The sequence below is a fragment of the Drosophila virilis genome, chromosome 2 (assembly GCF_030788295.1).
Source record: "Drosophila virilis strain 15010-1051.87 chromosome 2, Dvir_AGI_RSII-ME, whole genome shotgun sequence".
NCBI classification, from domain to species: Eukaryota; Metazoa; Arthropoda; class Insecta; order Diptera; family Drosophilidae; genus Drosophila; species Drosophila virilis.
In genome coordinates, this window is record NC_091544.1 from 875,575 (window position 1) to 894,722 (window position 19,148).

General features: G+C 40.0%; 2 protein-coding genes across 4 annotated transcripts; both read left to right on the forward strand.

Moving 5' to 3' along the window:
• The first annotated feature begins 1,320 nt into the window (after window positions 1-1,320).
• Window positions 1,321-16,777, forward strand: red (LysM peptidoglycan-binding domain-containing protein red). Of its 3 annotated transcripts, none has more exons than XM_002058397.4 (5): window positions 1,321-1,512; window positions 2,966-3,076; window positions 13,155-13,352; window positions 15,152-15,675; window positions 15,740-16,777. In XM_002058397.4, exons 2-5 carry the CDS (start codon window positions 3,029-3,031, stop codon window positions 15,999-16,001), a joined length of 1,032 nt encoding a protein of 343 aa, XP_002058433.1. In that variant the 5' UTR covers window positions 1,321-1,512; window positions 2,966-3,028; the 3' UTR covers window positions 16,002-16,777. The 3 variants fall into 3 exon arrangements, with proteins under 3 accessions (XP_002058433.1, XP_070063422.1, XP_015024897.1); XM_070207321.1 differs by lacking the exon at window positions 1,321-1,512 and adding an exon at window positions 1,581-1,803; XM_015169411.3 differs by lacking the exons at window positions 1,321-1,512; window positions 2,966-3,076 and adding an exon at window positions 12,658-12,893.
• A 128-nt stretch (window positions 16,778-16,905) lies between these two features.
• Window positions 16,906-19,126, forward strand: IFT54 (intraflagellar transport 54). Its single transcript, XM_002058398.4, has 4 exons — window positions 16,906-17,176; window positions 17,235-17,308; window positions 17,362-17,405; window positions 17,465-19,126. Exons 1-4 carry the CDS (start codon window positions 17,039-17,041, stop codon window positions 19,033-19,035), a joined length of 1,827 nt encoding a protein of 608 aa, XP_002058434.1. The 5' UTR covers window positions 16,906-17,038; the 3' UTR covers window positions 19,036-19,126.
• The last annotated feature ends 22 nt before the right edge of the window (window positions 19,127-19,148 follow it).

Genomic DNA, 19,148 nt, shown 5'->3' on the forward strand with positions numbered 1-19,148 from the left:
TTTCCGACTAGATGACAGTTTCACTTTTATTTGCAAAGAAATTGAATCATCCAATTCTCCAGTAACGGTATTTTACCATCTGGAATCTAGAGGATTTTGCGATACCAGCACCTGGCAACAGCCAGATATACCCATAATTATATATTTAGCAAAACTTATTGGTAGCTGACGCATTTTGCACACACAGCCATTACCGTTAGTAGGTTAGTTTAACAGATAGTCGTTATCGATATTGTTGATTTTGTTCGTTCTCAAACTAACACGGACTGCCTTGTATGACAGCTGTTGGCGCTTATCTTCTATGACAAAAAACAAAATAGAATAAAAAACAACATGTTCATGATCAAAGAGCAACAAATCAGTAACAACAATGATGAGTATTTCTAGTCTAGGTAAACAAAATTCCCCATTTCCACTTACATACTCACATAAATAAGAAAAAGAAAAAAACCCAAACAGACACAACTCTTTGTTTACAAATGCACATATTCATTGACGCCGTTCTTAAATATGCATTTGTAAATAGACAATTGCCTGGGTACACTCAGAGAAAGATACCATATTTCATTCATTAACATATTTAATCATTCGCAATTTCAAATTTGATTGTGAATTTTGTAAAAATACATATTTTTAACTAGAATAGTTTGTCTATTGCGAACAAATTTTGTCTATTTATTCTCAGTGTATTCATATATGTATATGCTTAAGGAGTTGCCGGCATGCTAATTAAGCGACATAATGACGAAGCTGGCGTTGCCAGACGACGCAGCAAGTGAAGGAAGGGCAGGAAACATATGTATTTCTTTTGCCTGAAGCCACGACCTGTTGCTTGAGTGTTAATCTCCACTCATAAAAATTCTCAGAAAGTGTCAGCAACAAGTGAATTTCTCTTACATGATAACAACAAAAACAAATACTTATCACTTAAACGAAATCTGTGATACGTACATAGATGTATGTATGTACATATGTATGTTTGGATGTGTATTGGGCACATTTCGTGAGCGTAGGCGTCGAAGAGAACACAAATAAACAAATTGAATACACATGTGTATGCATGTCTGCATAACGTAGCCCAATTCTTGAATTGCAGGCAGAGCTGCTCTCTTTCTCTGCCGCTCTCTGCCTCGGCCGTACGCTCCAGGCAGCAGCCCAGTGCAAATGAGTGTAAGAGCACCAAGGCGTGGGAGCGGCAGAACGTACGAGCGAGAGAGCGCGTTTAGGTTTCGTTTGTTCGTGCTCACAAGCATTGACGCCGATCGTCGCTGTCGCTGTCGCCGTCGCCGCATCAGTTGGAGCTGACTGGGCTGGAGTTCAGTCAGTCAGTTGTTATCGAGCGTTACTTGAAGCTGGTTGGCTGCTCACTGCCCGGCTGTGTGTTGTTGTTAGTATTAGTGTTTAGTATTAGTCGTGTGTGCGCGCTGCGAAAATCTGAGCTACCCCACGCCCCCAGCACCGCTCGCGTTGTCGCCGCCGTCGTCGTCGCCGTCTTTACTGCCAGTTTTATTTGTGAGTGCCAGTGACTGCCCAAAAAAAAAAAGAGGTTGCCATTTAAATACAACTACATACACTACAAACACATACATACATACATATAGTCAGGCAAAGCGCGCATAAACCGTTTCAGTTGAAACTTCAGTTGTTGCCAAGTGACGCAGCAGCAGCAGCATCTGCAACAAAAACAAATGAACAATTAATAATTATACATTACGCCCACACACACACACACACACACACACACACACACACACTTGCAAGCCCATTATGTATGTGCATTGACACACATACATACATACACGTGTACGTATTTGTTGTATACATTTCCATTGTGCGCTGCATAAGCGACAAACAAGCGGCTCGTTGTCTCGCAAAAAAATCTTAACAGCAGCGGCAACAACAAAAAATTAAAATAATAATAAATAAATATATAATTTTTGTAGATAAAAACACAACGTCAACTGCAAAAGATCACGAAATGAGGTACACGCGTTGTTGTCGCTCGTTGTCGCTTGACGTTGTCGCAGACGGAAAACAAATTCACTCACTCACACACACACACACAAACATACATTACACCTACATCCGCACACACATACACACGCTTGAAATGCCACACACTGGAGATTTGCACAAGTGCAAAGACAAAACGATTTCTTTGGGTTTTTTTGTTCCATCTTTGGCCTTGGTTAACATTATATGAGTGCACATACACACACACGCACACATATATACAGATACGGTTACAGTTAGTCACACATACACACATACACATAACTGCAATAGCCAAAAACCTTACCCTGCAGAAATTGAGAGCAAAAATTCGTATTAGCAATAAATGAGAACTATAGAGAAAGGTCTCTTAATGAGATGCCAGGTCAAACAAACAAAAAATCATAATTGAAAATAGATGAATATCTAAAAAGTGTTTTATATTTGATCAAAAAAAAGAAAGTATATTGTTGCCATATTTTTGACGCTCAAGATTAAAAATTTTTGAATAAATTAGTCGTTCTTAAAGACTCTCTTATTAAAATTGGAGTCAAAAGAAGTAAGCGAAAAGATTGCCAAAGCCTGTCTAGAAGTCTGCCTGAGAAATAAGTCCGTTAGTAGAGCTTTCACTGTACTCATTATAAATTAGTTATTTTTTTTTTTAATCATAAGATTTAATTGCAAGGACGCAAGAAAATTCGAATGCGTAAAAAAATAAAAACTGAGACTTATTGGAAAAATAAAAACAGCGCCAACAGCAACAACAACAAGAATATCATCAGCTAATCATAAAAGCGTAAAAGATCGTGACCAAAACTAAAAAAAATATACAAAACCCATTAATTTATGGTCGATATATAAAACAACAACAATTTTCAATAAAAAAAAACACACGACCGACCGGCGATAAGTGAGAGTGAAGTGAAATATTTATTGTACATACTTAGAATACTTTACGTTTTCCTTCACGCAGATCTTTCATAAAGCCCAAAATCAACAACAACAACAGCAACAACAACAAAAGATAAACGCGGAAATGGATTACATTGTAAAGGCCTACAAGGACTGGAAATTGCATTCGCAAGTAAGTAAAAAAATATAACAGAGACAACATCAACAGATCAAGGCAATACGCAAAATGATTCAAGATTATTCTATATTATACACATAAATATATCATATGCATACATATATGACACAAAGTATCATATGTGGGCAACTGTGAGGCTGAGTTGGGTTAGGATCGTGAACTACAAGTATTTTAATGTGTTTGCAAAATATTAAATAAAATATCCGGTTAGACAATGCTTTGTAACCAACTGTGAATTAGGTTGAATTACTTTGCTCTGATGAAAGCTCTTAAAATTAAAGTGCTTTAAAAAATTTACATGCCAACCAGAATAGGATAGATATTTGCTTTATTTATAATTATGTATAATAATTTGTATAAATAATTTGCTTTTATTAATGTTATTAAAAATAGTTTGTTTCTGAAAATCGTCTTGGATTCCAATGCATGGCAAATATTTTAGAATATTCATCGATTTCGGTTAGATTAGCCTCGTAAGATCTAAGCCTAGCTGAAATTCCACCGACATGTGTGGAAAAATCTGCGAAAAACGTTTGCATGAACATTTTTTGTCTACCATCCGATCAACCGCAAACTCATTTTCAAAGATCTTAGTTCTAATTCATTTGAATCATGTTTCTCACTTTTCGCCGAATCGCACAGTAGGTTCCACGGGCAAGGCCGGGCAATACCCGCTTTGTGAGAAAACGAGATTCCTTTGGCCTCTGGCTGTTACATACATTCGCACACGAATAGGCGCCCCACTTGAAGCCACTCTCAATGCTTACAGGGTATTGAAACGACTTAAAAATCCGACTTGGAGCTAATGTTCTGGGTTAGTTTAGGCCAAAATGTCATCAAGAGTGAGAAGTGCAAGTCAAGGTTTTCGAAGAAAAAAACGAGAAAGAAACGCCGAATATTTAATACCCTTGCAGACCAAAGCAGACCAAAATATCTTGATTAAAAAAATGTTTTTCATACAAGAATCTACATTTTGGCTGTTGATACAGATCAAGAATATGTATACTTTATGGCGTGAGAGATGTCTCCTTATATGTGTAACACATTTCGAGACAAAGTTATAGGGTATCAAAAACCCAAATTAATTGGTTAACTGAAATACCTATGTGAAATAGACGCATGTGAATGAATCAACGAACACGGCTCGAACACGGATTCAGAGCAAATTAAACTTTTGCAATGCTTTTAGCTGCAAACATACATATATAAATACATATATGTATATGTGTGTATATATGTATATGTATGTATATAATTCGTATATAATTCGTACATATAAGCAATAGTATGAAGTCATGCCCAGCTCGCAGGTCGTTAGCTCTTGGTTCGGTGGCTTAAAGCCAAAAGAGCAGAAAAAGAATGTATGCATGTGTGTGTGTGTGTGTGTGTGTATGTGTGTAGCAACAATCAGGCAGACAAAGTCAGAGTCAGAGATCTATTCACACACACACACACTGCAACAACTGTCCGAGGTGCTTAACCGCATTTAACAAATTTTAACCAACCTGGGGGCCAAAGCAGCCGCAGCAGCAGCAGCAGAAAATAATAAATAATTCTCATGAAACACGATCGTGTCGAAATGGTCTCGCATTACCCAAGAAAAACCACTTTGAATGGAGCTTTTTTTATATATCTTTTATACTTGCTTGTCTAAAATACCCTGTAATTCTTCAACACGCTTGCAAATGGGCACATTGCAGTTGTCCAAATTTAGTTAAGAGCCAAAGTATAAACATCTATATTTTTTCTTTCAATTCATTTTATTTTGCGCTCGACCAGTAGTTTTAATTTCTACCATGAATGTATGCATAGCATAACAAGTATATCCCAGGTCATCCTTGTATAAGATTAGAGCAATATTTACGATGAAGGGGAAGAAGGAATTTAAATGGGTCGCCTCGTAAATAGGTCGATAGGAAGTGCTTCTCTCTGATGTGCATATATTTGAGTAGCATCCACGACCGAGTCGGTCTGGGCAACTGCTTACCCAAAATCGATAAATATCGATATTCAGCCTTTATTTTTAAGCCTATCTCAAAAATGACAATAATTTGCATGTGTAAAGCATATTCTTACTCAATTAACCCTTAGCTTGAGTTATGGGTACCTCTCAATCGATAACATTTATTTCTTTTTGTGCAAATCGATAAATATCGATTTTCAGCTTATGTTTTTTAAGCATAACTTAATGCTGACAAACAATTTGCTGTTTTTAATAATTTTTCTACTCAATTAAAGATATTACGAATGCACTTTTCGAAAGCTAGTCGAGTAATGAGTATCTTCTAGTTAAGCACTTTTAATTGTTCTTGTGCAAGGAAATATCGAGTTTCAGCTTATGTTTTTTAAGCCTATCTTAAAGATGACAAACAATTTGCTAATTAAAGTCAAACTTCTACTCAATAAATCCAGGCTCGAATAAAGGGTATCTCCTAGTTGAGCACTTTTATTGCTCTCTGTGTAAATACCACCAATGTGTGCAGCTTGGCTTTGGCGCTGGCTTTTTGTGGATGTGTGCCGGCTGTTAGTGCGGATCGTGGCCAACGAACCAGGCGATGAGTAAGCCGCCAGCCGCCAGCCGCCAGTTGTCAACGTCGTCGCACATCTGGCCTAAAGCAGAGAGTCAGTCAGCCAGTCAGCCAGTCAGCAAGCAATGCGGCCAACTTGTGCGACTCCGTCTGAATTGCAAATGAGTGCACGAGTGAATAAAGCCAAATGCATTTATGTATTTGCGCTGCCCGTGCTCATTACACTCTGTTAGCGCGGCGTCTAAAGCAGGTATATTGGCTTTGTAGTTACATCTACCTGAGAGCAGAAAGAAAACAAAGCATTCAGAAAATCTTTATCATTGCAGTCCAAGAAAACTTAGTAAACCATAACTTAAACTGAGAACATTTCATCTTAAACAAAGTATGTGATTATATTTATTACCTTTGCCTTCATTTCCATTGTCCTTCTCAAGATAGAGAGTACATTCGGCACATTCCGACATTTAATTTCGAACAGAGTATTGCGTAGTCGGTTGCATTCACTTGCAAAATTTCGTGCTGCCTTAGCCAGTTGTTGCCAGTTATTGCTAATTAGGCCAAAGCACAAAATACACATAAAAACTCGAAACTGCAATTTTATGCTCTTTGTTGGTTTTCGCATTCTGAAAAAAACGCGCGTGCTAAAAATATCCTTAGCCTTGGGCGTGGCATCTTCTTTGCGACGGGTTCAATGCCCAAACCTAAGCCCAGGTCCCAAGTGCAAGCCCAAGTTCCAGCTTAAGAACAAGCCATGGGCCGGTTTTTTACGTATTCAGTTGCCGCCATTTGCTTTTGGCATTTAGCCACGTTAGAGGCTCAGCGTACAGTAAAAACTCTATTACCGAAAATCTAAGAAAATTATTAATTTGAGAAATTTCGTTCAAATATATATTTATTTATATACTAGCGGTTACTGCCTGCCATTGATGGTGGAACGTTTTGTGCTAAAAATGTTACTATTTATTTTTTTATTTATTTACGTGATTAATTATTATACAAAAAATATAATAACTAGCGGGAAATTACCTTTCCATTAAGTACACTCTCATGGAAAATTAAATCTACTAATGTTTATCCCCTTTTCTTTACTTCCACTTATCTTTACATCGAGCAAAATCAGTCAGTCAATCAGTCAGTCAGGCAATCAGTCAGGCAATCAGTCAGTCAATTAGTCAGTCAATCAGTCAGTCCATCAGTGCTCAACAGACAAACAATTTTATATATAGGTCGATCAATCAATTAGTAAGTCGATCAGTCAGTCAGTCAATCAGTCAGTCAATTAGTCAGTCATTCAGTCTGCCAGTCTGCCAGTCAGTCCGTCAGTGCTCAACAGACAAACAGTTTTATATATAGATCGATCAATCAATCAGTAAGTCGATCAGTCAGTCAGTCAATCAGTCAGTCAATTAGTCAGTCATTCAGTCTGCCAGTCTGCAAGTCAGTCAATCAGACGTCAACAGAAAAACAGTTTTATACATGGATCAATCAATCAATCAGTCAGTCAGTCAACAGACAAACTGTTTTATATATAAAAATGTATGTGTCTGCTCAAGGGAGCTGTCACTGTACTTTACGCGGTATAATCCATTGAGTCCGCCCTTCAACTAACGCTCGCAATGGGGGCAACTGGAAATGCCAGCGCGCTTTATCTTTGCTCGCATAATGACATATTATGCCTAGCCTCGGTATTTCAATAAACCCCAACGATATGCGGGCTGACCTGGATTTGGGGTCCCTTCTCGAGGCCCCATTCGGTTAATTAGCATGCAGTCCCTCTCGGGGAGGGGGATATTTAGGCTGAGTCAGAATTCGGCTAAAATTGAACATTTTCGTAAGGCTTGTTTAAGATCAGACTCTCGAGCTGATCCATCAGCTTGGTGGCTGGTTATTGTTTCCTGCTGCAATTCGGTTTTAGCCGGTTTTTGCTGGGCTTTAAGCTTGACGTAGTTGTTATTAACCAACTAGCTATATTTAGGTTTTTCTTAGGAGCGCCGTTAAACTGGTTTCTGAAAGACTTACATTTGAAATATATGCTTAAAAGTAGGCGTGACTCGGCAAAAGTTATGATTAAACAAAATGAAACAATCATCTAAATATTTCCAGGCAGTTATCATATATTTACTCAATGACAAGCCCCGATGCTAAGTATGTAGTATCAATGCCATAAACGTGTTTTTCTTTCATTTCAAGCGACAAACTTTGCGATATCAATAGGAATTGTGGCCCTTTGTTCGGGGCATTCAAGAATTTTTCTTTGTTTAGCAATTGCTTCTAGACGGGATCAATCACATTGTAAGCCATCAATAAATACTCACAAATATTGGCTATAAATAAGCTGCTGGCCTTGCACTTGTGTCGCCCCACTCATAATCTTATCTCTGGTCTATTTTGACCAACCAAAGTTTATTATAAAAAAAAAGGTGGGGGAAGGGGGGGAGTTAAAAAAATAAGACAATAATATGGAATATAATAGCAACAGCAGTTGAATAAATCAAAATAATAAGCATTCCAACGATCTGATCTTGCAAAAATAAATTAAATTCCCTCAACAATCAATCAAGCACTCCAACTGATTGATTGTGATTGATATAACTAAATAGATATCAGAAGCTAACGGCATATATTATCATTAACGTAAGCATTTAATTGATTTGAATATTCAAAACGCAGCCTGAATATATTTAGAAATATGAGTATTTATGAGTATATAAAAAGCTGCTCAGCAAGCGGTTTAACCACAAATTGACATATACAGTGAACGCTCTAATTAGCGGACACTGCAATTTATGTTAAACAAATTGCATTAATAAAATTCACATTCAATGTGAACCATCTTCAACCAACACCTACTTTACCAGTAAGAAAAATAATATTTTAATTGTTTTTATATACATTTTGTGTTTTGTATACAGAAATTCTTAAAATTTGCGCTAGCTGCAGCAAACACGTGTCTTAATAAGAACACATTATCCTTAATAACTTCTGTGTGTCTTCACAGATCTTGATGAAATTTTTAAGAGTAGATCTTATTGTGCTATAGAACATTTGAATATTCTCAAAAAGTCAATTGCAGTAAAATTGTGTTGGTGGGCAATACAAAACAGCGGGAAGTTGGCGATAGCTATAAAATGAAAGATTTTTGATAACTATACTATTCTTGAAGCTACTTATCAAGTTTGGTGACCTAGCTCTTATAAGGGTATAAAAACAGGAATCAAATTGAGACCTAAAATGATATTAGGGTGATTTCGACACACTTGGGCAAGTTCGTTATCATCGATTTCACTGTACGCACGTTGCGCAAAACCACAAAAACTGATAAATACTATGCATATTATATTATTTAATTGTATTCTTCTCGAAACACCCTTCACTTTGATATTTAACGGGCCGTTAAAATGGCATTTGCGAAATGTATTTGTCGAAAGGCACTTTGTAAAATCTCATAGAAAGTCACGTTGATGATTATATTGCACGTAGCCGATGTCCAGTAACAGGTACTACGTAGTAGCATACTATATCTGCATACATAGTATATACTGGTTAACTGGAGGAGGCGATGACGTTGCCCTTCAATTGAACAAACAGAAAGTTAAACAGCTTAATAAATAAACACACACACAGAAGCTAGAAGTATTTACCTTTTTACAAGCAACTATTCAGTGAGAACCCATCCATTTAATTTATCAGAAAATATATATGTAGACATATAAATAAACTTAATGCCACTTAAGATTCTGGCACTTGACTTTCGGTATCGGGCTTTTGCATTTTCAAGTGCAACTCGGGTTATACAATTGATAGAGCGCAACAAGTTGAGCCCGGGTATATAGAATGTCGCTAAGCGATATGCTAAAAGTCCCCGCTATGATAACAAACATGATGGAGCATATGAACTCGATGTTTACTATAATATTTCAGGTATCATAAGAGCCCAAGGAGGGAGTGTCAATGGCTAAAGTACAAGCCCATTGTTAACTGAGTAATTCTTGACAATCTTTGTGATACTCGTATCTAGTAGTTATTATCAGTTAATTAAACATGTTACCCAGAAAACTTTTTAAATGCCCGACGTTAAGTTATCAACTGACTAGAGATGGACGCGTGACAGATTCTCAAGGCACAACACGAACCGCACACACACTCCGTAATGTCACTTAAACGACACGCATAACTTTTTGCAAAAGAGTAAAATACTTTATTTCTTTATATTTAATTCTTTATACATATTTATAGAATTTAGAGAAAGCACAGTTTGCAACCTGACTTGGTGTTTAGCTTGAAATAAATAAAGAATTTCATTTGTTTTTCTATTATTATTTTACAAAAATCTATACATTTTTATATTTTTTTAATTTTTTGCTTATTTATATTCCTCTTGTCTTATTATTAGCACGCACACGTCTAATATTGTCTTTTTTAACACGAGCACGAAACAAAACAAAACAAACGTTCAACTCTGCTTTAGATCGTTTGAAGCACACGTTTAATATTATTCTTTCTAATCACGAATATGTCGTGTTGAATGGAGCGTGTTCGTGTTCGGCATGAATGAAAATAAAACACGCGCCCAGCTCAGCTGTAGATCGTTCTATGAAAGCGTTTAATACTTTAGAAGAGCGAAGAAGAACCAAACACGAGCCCAACTCGTCGTGTTCGTGTCACGAAAGACAACAAAACACGCGACCAGCAGCTATGCCTTAGTATGAGCACGACGTGTTCGTGTCACGATTGTTCTACGTACACGTCGAATATTTTCATTTTCAGCACGCACACGTCGTGTCACGAAAGCAAAACAAAACACGCGCCCAACTCTGCTTTAGATCGTTCTATGAATACGTCCACATATGTGGCTCGCGTTAATAAAACCGCCCATTCCATAGTTGTCATGCATAATAATAATATCTAAATTGATATGTGTTAGCTTCTTATATTTGTGTCACGTACGATGTGGTTCAGATTTGTTGTGGCTTTTGTTGCTGCTGTTTATCAATTTGCCAATTTCCTATTTTGTTGATTTTAATTAATACTAAAGATAGTGCGGCGCACTACAGCTGCGCTGCCATAAAGTAACTGTTACTTAAATTCAGCCTTCGACTATAATTTTTGTGCGCCTTGCACGGATCCATAAATTTTGACATACTTACACGCACACAACGACAAAAAAAAAAAAAAAGCCCATAAGCAACAAATTGAAATAGATTGCAAGCGATATCATTAAATTTATGGCTTTTGCAATACGAATATTTATTTATGTGTGTTTTCTGTTGAAACGCCGTTCGATTCGCTTGGCAACTTTTAATTTTGGCCTCTCGAGATTTCCAATTAACTCTACGTGACCTTCCTGAGCTCTGTGTGAAGTTCTTTGGTTAACCATCCGGCGTAGTTCCCAACCGGAGACCAAACAAAAAAAAATTAGTGAGTCACATGTGAAATTTGGACTGTCTGTTATTTACATTTAGCGACTTTTCAATCTAAATCTGTGCAAAATCACACGTTTGTCTTTTGATAGACATAAACAATTAAAAAATAAATAATTATCACATGGCAATTGACCCGTCTTTTACGCCGGCTGAAAAATCCCCTTCTGAAATACCCATTGAATGTGAGTCGAACTGGGAATGATGGTTTTACCCTTTTACCCTTTTAAAATATCTATTGAATGAGTCGAAATGGAATAATTTTTTTAGGTATATTCAAAAAGCGGTTTTATAATTTCCTAGTCAAAAGCATTTAATTATAAGACTATCGATAAATTTCCCCTGCTTTTCCGCAATCGATAGGCAGCGTCTTATTAGAGACATACAGTTATATTTGCTTAGAAGCGCAAATCCTTGCTACAGGGTATCTCTGGTTGGACAGTTAAGCATATACTCATTCTTTTGTTTGTTTCTTTTATAAGTGCTCATCAAACGATCAGTTGCGCGCAGCATGGACAATTTCAAGTGCTTTCACAGCTGATGTAGATGTGGACATACATATACATATATATATACATATATATATCTGCCTGTAAAAACGTATAATGCATAAGTTATATGCATAAGTATAGCGAAATTCAATTGAGGGAAACCCGGCGCGTGACTAGCCTCTGCGATTTGTGCATGTCAATGACCGTTCTTTTTTTTTTTTGTTTTATATTATTGGGGTGAAACTGTTAAATTGTCTATCGTCTCATAGTTGGAGGATGCGGTGCGCTTATCATTTGCGCTATATCAGCTAATATTTACCGTACATTCAAAACAGTGCTCTCTCCCTTTCTCTTTCTCTCCGCTGCATGCGAATGGTAACATATTGCTATTGCAGAAAACACTTTGACTGCGACATGTTGCGACAAGTTGTTGTTGACCTTAACAGCAGCAGCTGCCAATGCAAATACAAGCACACATGTGAGTGTGTCTTGAGGTGGCAGCCAAGGAAGTAATTGCATTTAGCCACGTTTTAGTATGCTGGCAATAATGCATTAATATTACAAATTAAATACTGAGATATCATTAATAAATAAAGTCACATGTTAATTAAAAGTCATGCCGGCAATTCGATTTAATAATTTAAATATACTATGCACCAGCTGCCCGCCGCCGTTTGGCTTGTTGTTTGTCTTTGTTGAGTGGGTCGACAGCGAGCTGCTGCTTTGTCCAAACAGGTTTAAGCCTAACAACAACAATATGAAATACATAGAAAGCCGTTTACGTTGTTGGCTATCACGTGAAAAAATTATTATTCGCCCTCGTAAGCCATTAAAAACAATCGCAAATTAGCATGCGCTCGAAACAAAAGGCAACAAACAAACACGCGCCCTACAATTACAGTTGCAACTCTGTGCATTGCAGCAATCGATAACTTTTAAGCGGGGTATCAATTAGTGGGCGTGACACGACGATCCAGCACATTGAGTGGCTTAAAAGAAAACGGCTTATTGTGCTCGAGTCGACAATTTCAACAAGTGCCCATCTCTAGCGTGTATTGCATACTTCTTCGGTATATTTGGCTTTTTCTCAATCGAGCGCTACGGCCACACTGGCATCACAGCACAACACAACAACTTGTAAACACGTAGTAAACGCAACTGTAAATCAACGTTAGCGAAAAAATATTAAAAAAAAATTAATTAGCAAAACAGCAGTGAAATTAAATACTTGCGTGCATACAGTTTAAAATAATGCATTTTTTTTTTTCAAGTAAAATGTGCTCTTATATTGGCATAACAGTTGCAACTGCATTGCTTTTGTTTTAACTTTCGGTTGCGCTTGGCTGCAGTTACCTGCTGCTGGGGAGTTCGTGTGAGTGCAGGGGGCAGGGGGAGTGTCTAATAAAGAAATCACTGAAATTGCCTGTGCTCTATTTATATTAAAAGATATACATATACATACATGTATAGACACACACACACGCGCACACACAAACGTTTGTTACGCTACAACAATGACATCACAGCTGTTGTTGGCAAAAACAAAAGTCAAACAAAAAACAAATAGCATGCAAACACAGATACGAAAACATAATTAACACTTTCTCCTTTCACTTGTTCGATCCAATTGCAGTTTCAAGAGATCGTGCCTGATATGGATGACACCGAATTCATGTTCAACGAAAAGCAATCGATACGCGACTCCTCACGCACCCTCAAGAAGTATGGCAGCACCTGCTGCAACAATCTGAGGAACAATGAAATTCTCATACGACACACGGTGGAAAAAACGGATACACTGCAAGGAATTTCACTCAAATATGGCGCCACGGTATGTGCTAGTAATAATAATAATCAGTTTGTCGGGTTAAACAAACGTTATAAAGTTATCAGTGCTGCCAGCTGTCGCAACAAAATGGCTGAATTAGCGATGTGAGCAGAGGGGATGCCAATAAATAGCTAAATCAGCCAAAATCCGCTACAAAATAGCTGAACGGGCAACACTGAAATGTATTTGAGCTAAAATTAGTTAGAATTTAGCTGAACGTAGTAGAAGTTGCTTATTGGAATTAAGCTTAAAAAAAAACTTTAAAATAGCTTTAAATAAATAGCTGAATGTAGTAGAAGTATGCTTAATCGATTTCAGCTAAAAATAAACAAAAGTAGATAGAAAATAGCTGAACTGCAAAGTATGCTTAATTTAAGCTAAAAATAGTCCAAAGTAGCTAGAAATTAGCTGAATTGGCAGCACTGCAAAGTATGCTCAATCGATTTGAGCCATGTATGCAGTATGCACTGGAAATCCCCCCCTTCCTCCGCCCCACAGAGTGTTGGGTGGGCGGGCGTCTGCACGTGTGTGGATCCGCCTGCAACTTGCAATGGCTTCTTTTTAGCTGTCGTGTGGCACGCAAATTCTTTAAAATTCCAAATGTCAGCCAACTTTCAACTTTCAATCGATTTAATAGCGTGAAATGCTTTTCGTATACATTTCATTGTTTATGAGCTGCGAGCCACGCTTGACACTAATTTTGGGCAAATAAGATAGCATCACAATTTAGTCATGGGCGGAGTAGTTGGGGCGGGGGTTTGGGCGGAGGGCGGCTTATCAGCTGTGTTATCGCGCAAACTGGAGAAATGCTGCAGCCAAATGTTCCGACAGTTTGCTGCATATGATTTATGTACAGTTCACCAGTCACGAGTGCGACCAGAATCTAGGCTAATATTTAAGTTATTCTTGTCAACATTTAATCAGCTTCCACACAGATAAGTTGTTGGGATTCTTAGTATTAGTTGTTTCATTTGGTTCATTTACCTTGTTGTTGGCCCAAATTATCATCATGACTCAAACACGGGCTGTGTCAACGCAGCCAGCCATCAATTAGTTAGTCTATTAGCTGTCACTCATTCAAATGCATGTACAGTGAACGCACGCTTGAGCGATCGTTCCACAGATATCTGGAAATGCAAGCAAATTTCTTAGGAATTTCCCATTAAAAGTCGCTTACTGTCAGCTTTTAAAGATTTTATTTTTAATAAATAGATAAGTATTATTTGTACAGTGAACACACGCTTAAGCGAACAGCGGTTCCTGATATCTGGAAAGAAAAAACCAAATATATTAAATAAGATTTGGTGACGATATAGCCGACTTCTTCCATAGAGATAGATGATATATTGGTACGACTTGATAAAAATATCTTGAAGAACAAAACTGTAGCTTATGCAAAAATTTAAGTTTCAACCGATAGTTTCCGTGGCAGCTATATAATATAGTCCTCCGATCTGAACTGTTCCGACAAAAAGTCGAAGCTTTACAGTGTTTCATGATGAAAGCTTCAAGACTGAGAGATTAGTTTATGGACAGACGAACTAGAGGACCATATCGACTCGGATGAACAAAAATATATATATATATATACATTAAATGTTTAATTTATAATATATAATTAATATTACGCGTCCGGAAATGTCTTATGCTATACTTGACACACATAAAGGCAAAATGTGTGAAAAAGGGAAGAGAGGAGCTGTCCACAAATGTCCTCCAGTCAAGCTTCGACTGTAATTGATAAGCTTATATATATTTGTTTTATTAATATAGATATGTCCACCTTTACCTAAACATTTCAGACGGAGCAAATAAGGCGCGCGAACCGTCTGTTTGCCTCGGACAGTTTGTTCCTGCGTCAGTTTTTGCTGGTGCCTGTGGAGAAGACGTCGCCCTATTATTTGCAGGCAAATGGGGCTGACCAGCTGGCCGATGTGCTGGCCTCGCCGCCGACCACGCCGGATGCAAATGTGCAGCGGGAGACGCTGAACAATGCCAACAATTTGAGCTACAACAGTGGCAGCGGCGGCAGCAGCAACAGCTGCAACACAAACATCTCGTCCAGCTCGTCGAGCACACGTTCCGGCCAGCTGCACGGCACACCGCGTCCCTATTCGATTGCCGGCGAGCTGCTGGTCCAGGCCAGTGACGAGGATCCGGCTCTGATGCACAATCACAGCGCGTGCAGCAGCAAGCAGAGCAAATCCCTGGACTCGGTGGCCGCAATGACGCCCGAGGAGGAGAATCGCAAGTGCATGAACGACTTTCTCAACAAGATAGACAACACAATATCCGAGTCACGCAAATACGTGGAACGCTCCAAGGAGTATGTGCCTCGACTGTATCAATATAAACCTATATAACATGTCCCTTTCTTTTTCTATCTTCAGTCTGGTGAACAGTCAGAGCGATGCGGAGATTTGCATCAGCCCCACAACCGATGTCTTCTCGCAACGCCGCAATCAGCAGCTGAATAACTCCTACAAGAACAACAACAACAACAACAATCGTCCGCCGCATCATCAGAGGCACAGCTCGACGGGCAGCGGCAACTCGGACACGGCGCAGCTTCTGAACACAACGCAAACGCGTCGCGTGCAAAACTCGCTGAAGCGCCTGGAGAAGCAGCAGGATGATTTCTTTGAATTGTAGCCGAGCTAGAAACTAGATTTAATTGCTGTGAGACGAGAGACGGGAGCTAGAGTTAAAGAGGGGGATAATTAAGTTTATAAATTGTTTTTAATTGCGGCACACGAAATGCTGCGCTAAATGTAAATTATAGATACGTACACTACCTTTATACTATATACCTATGTATACCTATATATGCGTACATACATTCATATATAGATATGTTTATATGTTAGGCAGCGCTGCGCTATTTAAACCTGTACTATATACTAGATGACGACGCGTTTGTCGAATGTTTATTCTTGTTTGATCTTATTGTTAGTCCCAAACTGTCAGCCCCTTTGTAATTGCCGCCAATTTGCTTGCAAGGCCCAGCCCCAGCCCCAAAATATGTTTAAATATATTTTCCTCTTTTGTATGATTAGCTTTAATTACACTTAAAAATGCCTAGTTTAGCTATGAGAATTATTAATCTTAATTCACACACACATTTAGTCGTTAGTCTCTGCAAGTTTAAATGCATAACTGACTGCTCTGTTTGCACATTTAATTGGCCGCTAAAAATAACTGTTAAATCTAACTTGTAACTTTTAATTATAATTTATATGTTAGCTTTCAATAGTATTCTTAATGTTATTGTCAATAATATATTGCAAATGTTGTCAATAATATTGCAAATATTTGTGCAATCGCGACACAATTCAGCCGTCTACTTTCCCAAGGCCAACTAAAATGCAAATCAAATTCTATGAGAAGATTTTATAAACAAAATAAAGTAAGAATGTGTTATAAAAATACTCTATTTTTTGTTTAAATACTTTAGACATATTTTGTACCATTTTACCATCTTTTGTATGTATATTGTCTGCTTAGATCTAATTTAGCTTAGATTCTGAAACGGTTGACTTTTACTTTTTCCCAACTTCTGGAATTCCATTTAACGCATGCGTAGGTTGAGCTGGTTTCTTCAGGGGAACTGGTTGCCCCTGGCAACGGGTTGGGCCAAACAATGGGCCGAGTTGTTGGGTCAAGTTTCAGAGACATTTTAGGTGGCAAACATGTCCGACCAGGAGCTGGACGCAGCTGTGATTAAGGCCACCCAGCAGAGCCTGGGCAAGTACATAAAGAAGCCGCCGCTGACAGAGAAGCTGCTCAGGAAGCCGCCCTTTCGCTACCTGATGGACATCTTTAGCGCGGTAAGGCCTAACTCTGGAATTCCTCAAAATTAGCTCAGCTTTTCTTATCTCTGTGCAGTTTATAAGGGAAACGGGCTGCTTTGAGGGTCTCTACACTCCGGAGGAGCAGCTCTTCGAGAACATCAACGATCGGTAAGACCACGAGCTAATCCCTAATCCATTAAATTTTATCCAAATATTAACAGCAATGACAAGACGCGCTTTCTGCAGAAGATGATTGATGTCACAAGTGAGTTCCCGGCTAAGACTTTATGGTATACCCCATCTAAATCCGGAGATTCGTTTCAGAACTGACCACGAAGCGGGAGCTGAAGGTGCGCACCTCGAAAATTGTGGCGGGGCACGAGCCAAGGCTGACCAACGAACTGCTACAGGCGATGGCCAGCGTCGTGGAGCAGCAATTGGACTGGCATGATGCAGTGCAGCAGGTGCTGGCTAGCGACCAGACCGAGCTGTCGAAGTCCAAGCCAAGCAAAGCCGGTGACAAACCAAAAGCTAGCGGCAAGCAAACGTCGCCAACTGCCAAGGAACAGCTCGCTCAGCGCAGAGAGAAGCGCATATCGCCGCAGGAGCAGAAGCTACGCAAGGCCACAGATCAGGCAGCACGCGCAACGCCCACCGACAAGGTGCCGGCAGCACAGCAGCGCCGGCACAAGGCCTCGCCGGAAGCGCCAAAGCCGAAGCCAAAGCCGAGCAAGCAGAGCTCCAAGCAAAAGAGTCCCTCTCCCACGTCGAAGATTAAGCAACAAGCTTTAACGGAGGCTGAACAGAAGTCCATGTCGCCGACACCTGCTGTCAAGCTGCCCTCCCCAGCGTCGTCGCCCAAGGCTGAACCGCCGGAGCCGGTCAAAGAGCTTGCCAAGGAGCCAGCCAAGGAGCCAGCCAAGGAGCCTGCCAAGGAGCCCGCCAAGGACCCACCTCCAAGTGCTGCTGCAGCTGAGCACGCGGAGCCGGAAAGCCGCAAATCCTCTAGCAAAAGTCGACGCTCCAGCGCTAGTCAGCGGCAGGCAGCAGTCGAAGCGGTCTCCCCGGATCCGTCCAAGAGCCCCAACGAAGAACAGAGCACAGCCTCAGCCTCGACTCAGCCAGCTGCGGACTCCAACATCAGTGAGCCCAAGCGGGAGCGCGAGGGCACCTTCACACGCGAGAACTCCAAGGAGTCGACACGTCCGCGCACCTCATTGCGGCCGCCCAGCGCCCGTCCGGCCTCGGCACGTCCGGGCGCACCACGGCGACGGAATGTGGAAATCGTGCTGCAGCCAAACGATCAACTCAAGATGAACGGCATCAATGTAAAGCTGGAGACGTTTGGGGACTTCGATGATGACGGCGAGAATCTGGTAGTCATTGAGGATGCCCATGCACATGACATCGATGCGGGCACGGCGGACACTGGAGCACTAGATCCGGAGGCTAATCAGGGCCGTTTGGTGCAGCAAATTCTGGAGACCCAAAAGGAGCTCGTGCAGCAGGGCAACGATGCAGGCAAGGAGGAGTCCCAGCAGAAGACTCAGTCGTCAACCACGCGGCAGAGCTCCGCGCGCCAAATGAACGATCTGCGCGACATCATACAGACCCTGACCAAGTCCGTGAATCCGCTGGGCAAGCTCCTTGACTTTATACCCGAAGACATCGATGCCATGCAGCTGGAGCTAAGCATGTGGCGGGAGTCGTACACACAGGCCGCCGCAGAGCTGAAGCGGGAGCGCAGCCTCACGGCATCCGCCACGGAGCCCATGAAGCAGCAGCTGCTCGCCATCGAGGCCAGCATTGTCGAGTACAAGGAGCTGGTCGACGAGAGTCGCCACAAGATCCTCCAGAACAATGAGCGCATACTCAAAATGCTGATGGAGCAGTGAAATGTTGTTTTTTGTGCCTTGTCTTGTAGTTTTTGAAATATGTTTTAATAGGAATACGCCGCGTAAATAAAGTAGAGTCCAAGTTTGTCGAGTCCGAGGTGTAAATTCTTAAA

What these genes read in the sequence shown, in the direction of transcription:
- red (XM_002058397.4), top strand. Translation starts at nt 3,029, where the DNA reads ATGGATTACATTGTAAAGGCCTACAAGGACTGGAAATTGCATTCGCAA. An exon ending in CACTCAAATATGGCGCCACG is followed by an intron (nt 13,353 to 15,151) that starts GTATGTGCTAGT and finishes TAAACATTTCAG; the next exon opens with ACGGAGCAAATAAGGCGCGC. An exon ending in TACGTGGAACGCTCCAAGGA is followed by an intron (nt 15,676 to 15,739) that starts GTATGTGCCTCG and finishes TTCTATCTTCAG; the next exon opens with TCTGGTGAACAGTCAGAGCG.
- IFT54 (XM_002058398.4), top strand. Translation starts at nt 17,039, where the DNA reads ATGTCCGACCAGGAGCTGGACGCAGCTGTGATTAAGGCCACCCAGCAG. An exon ending in TGATGGACATCTTTAGCGCG is followed by an intron (nt 17,177 to 17,234) that starts GTAAGGCCTAAC and finishes ATCTCTGTGCAG; the next exon opens with TTTATAAGGGAAACGGGCTG. An exon ending in TTCGAGAACATCAACGATCG is followed by an intron (nt 17,309 to 17,361) that starts GTAAGACCACGA and finishes AAATATTAACAG; the next exon opens with CAATGACAAGACGCGCTTTC.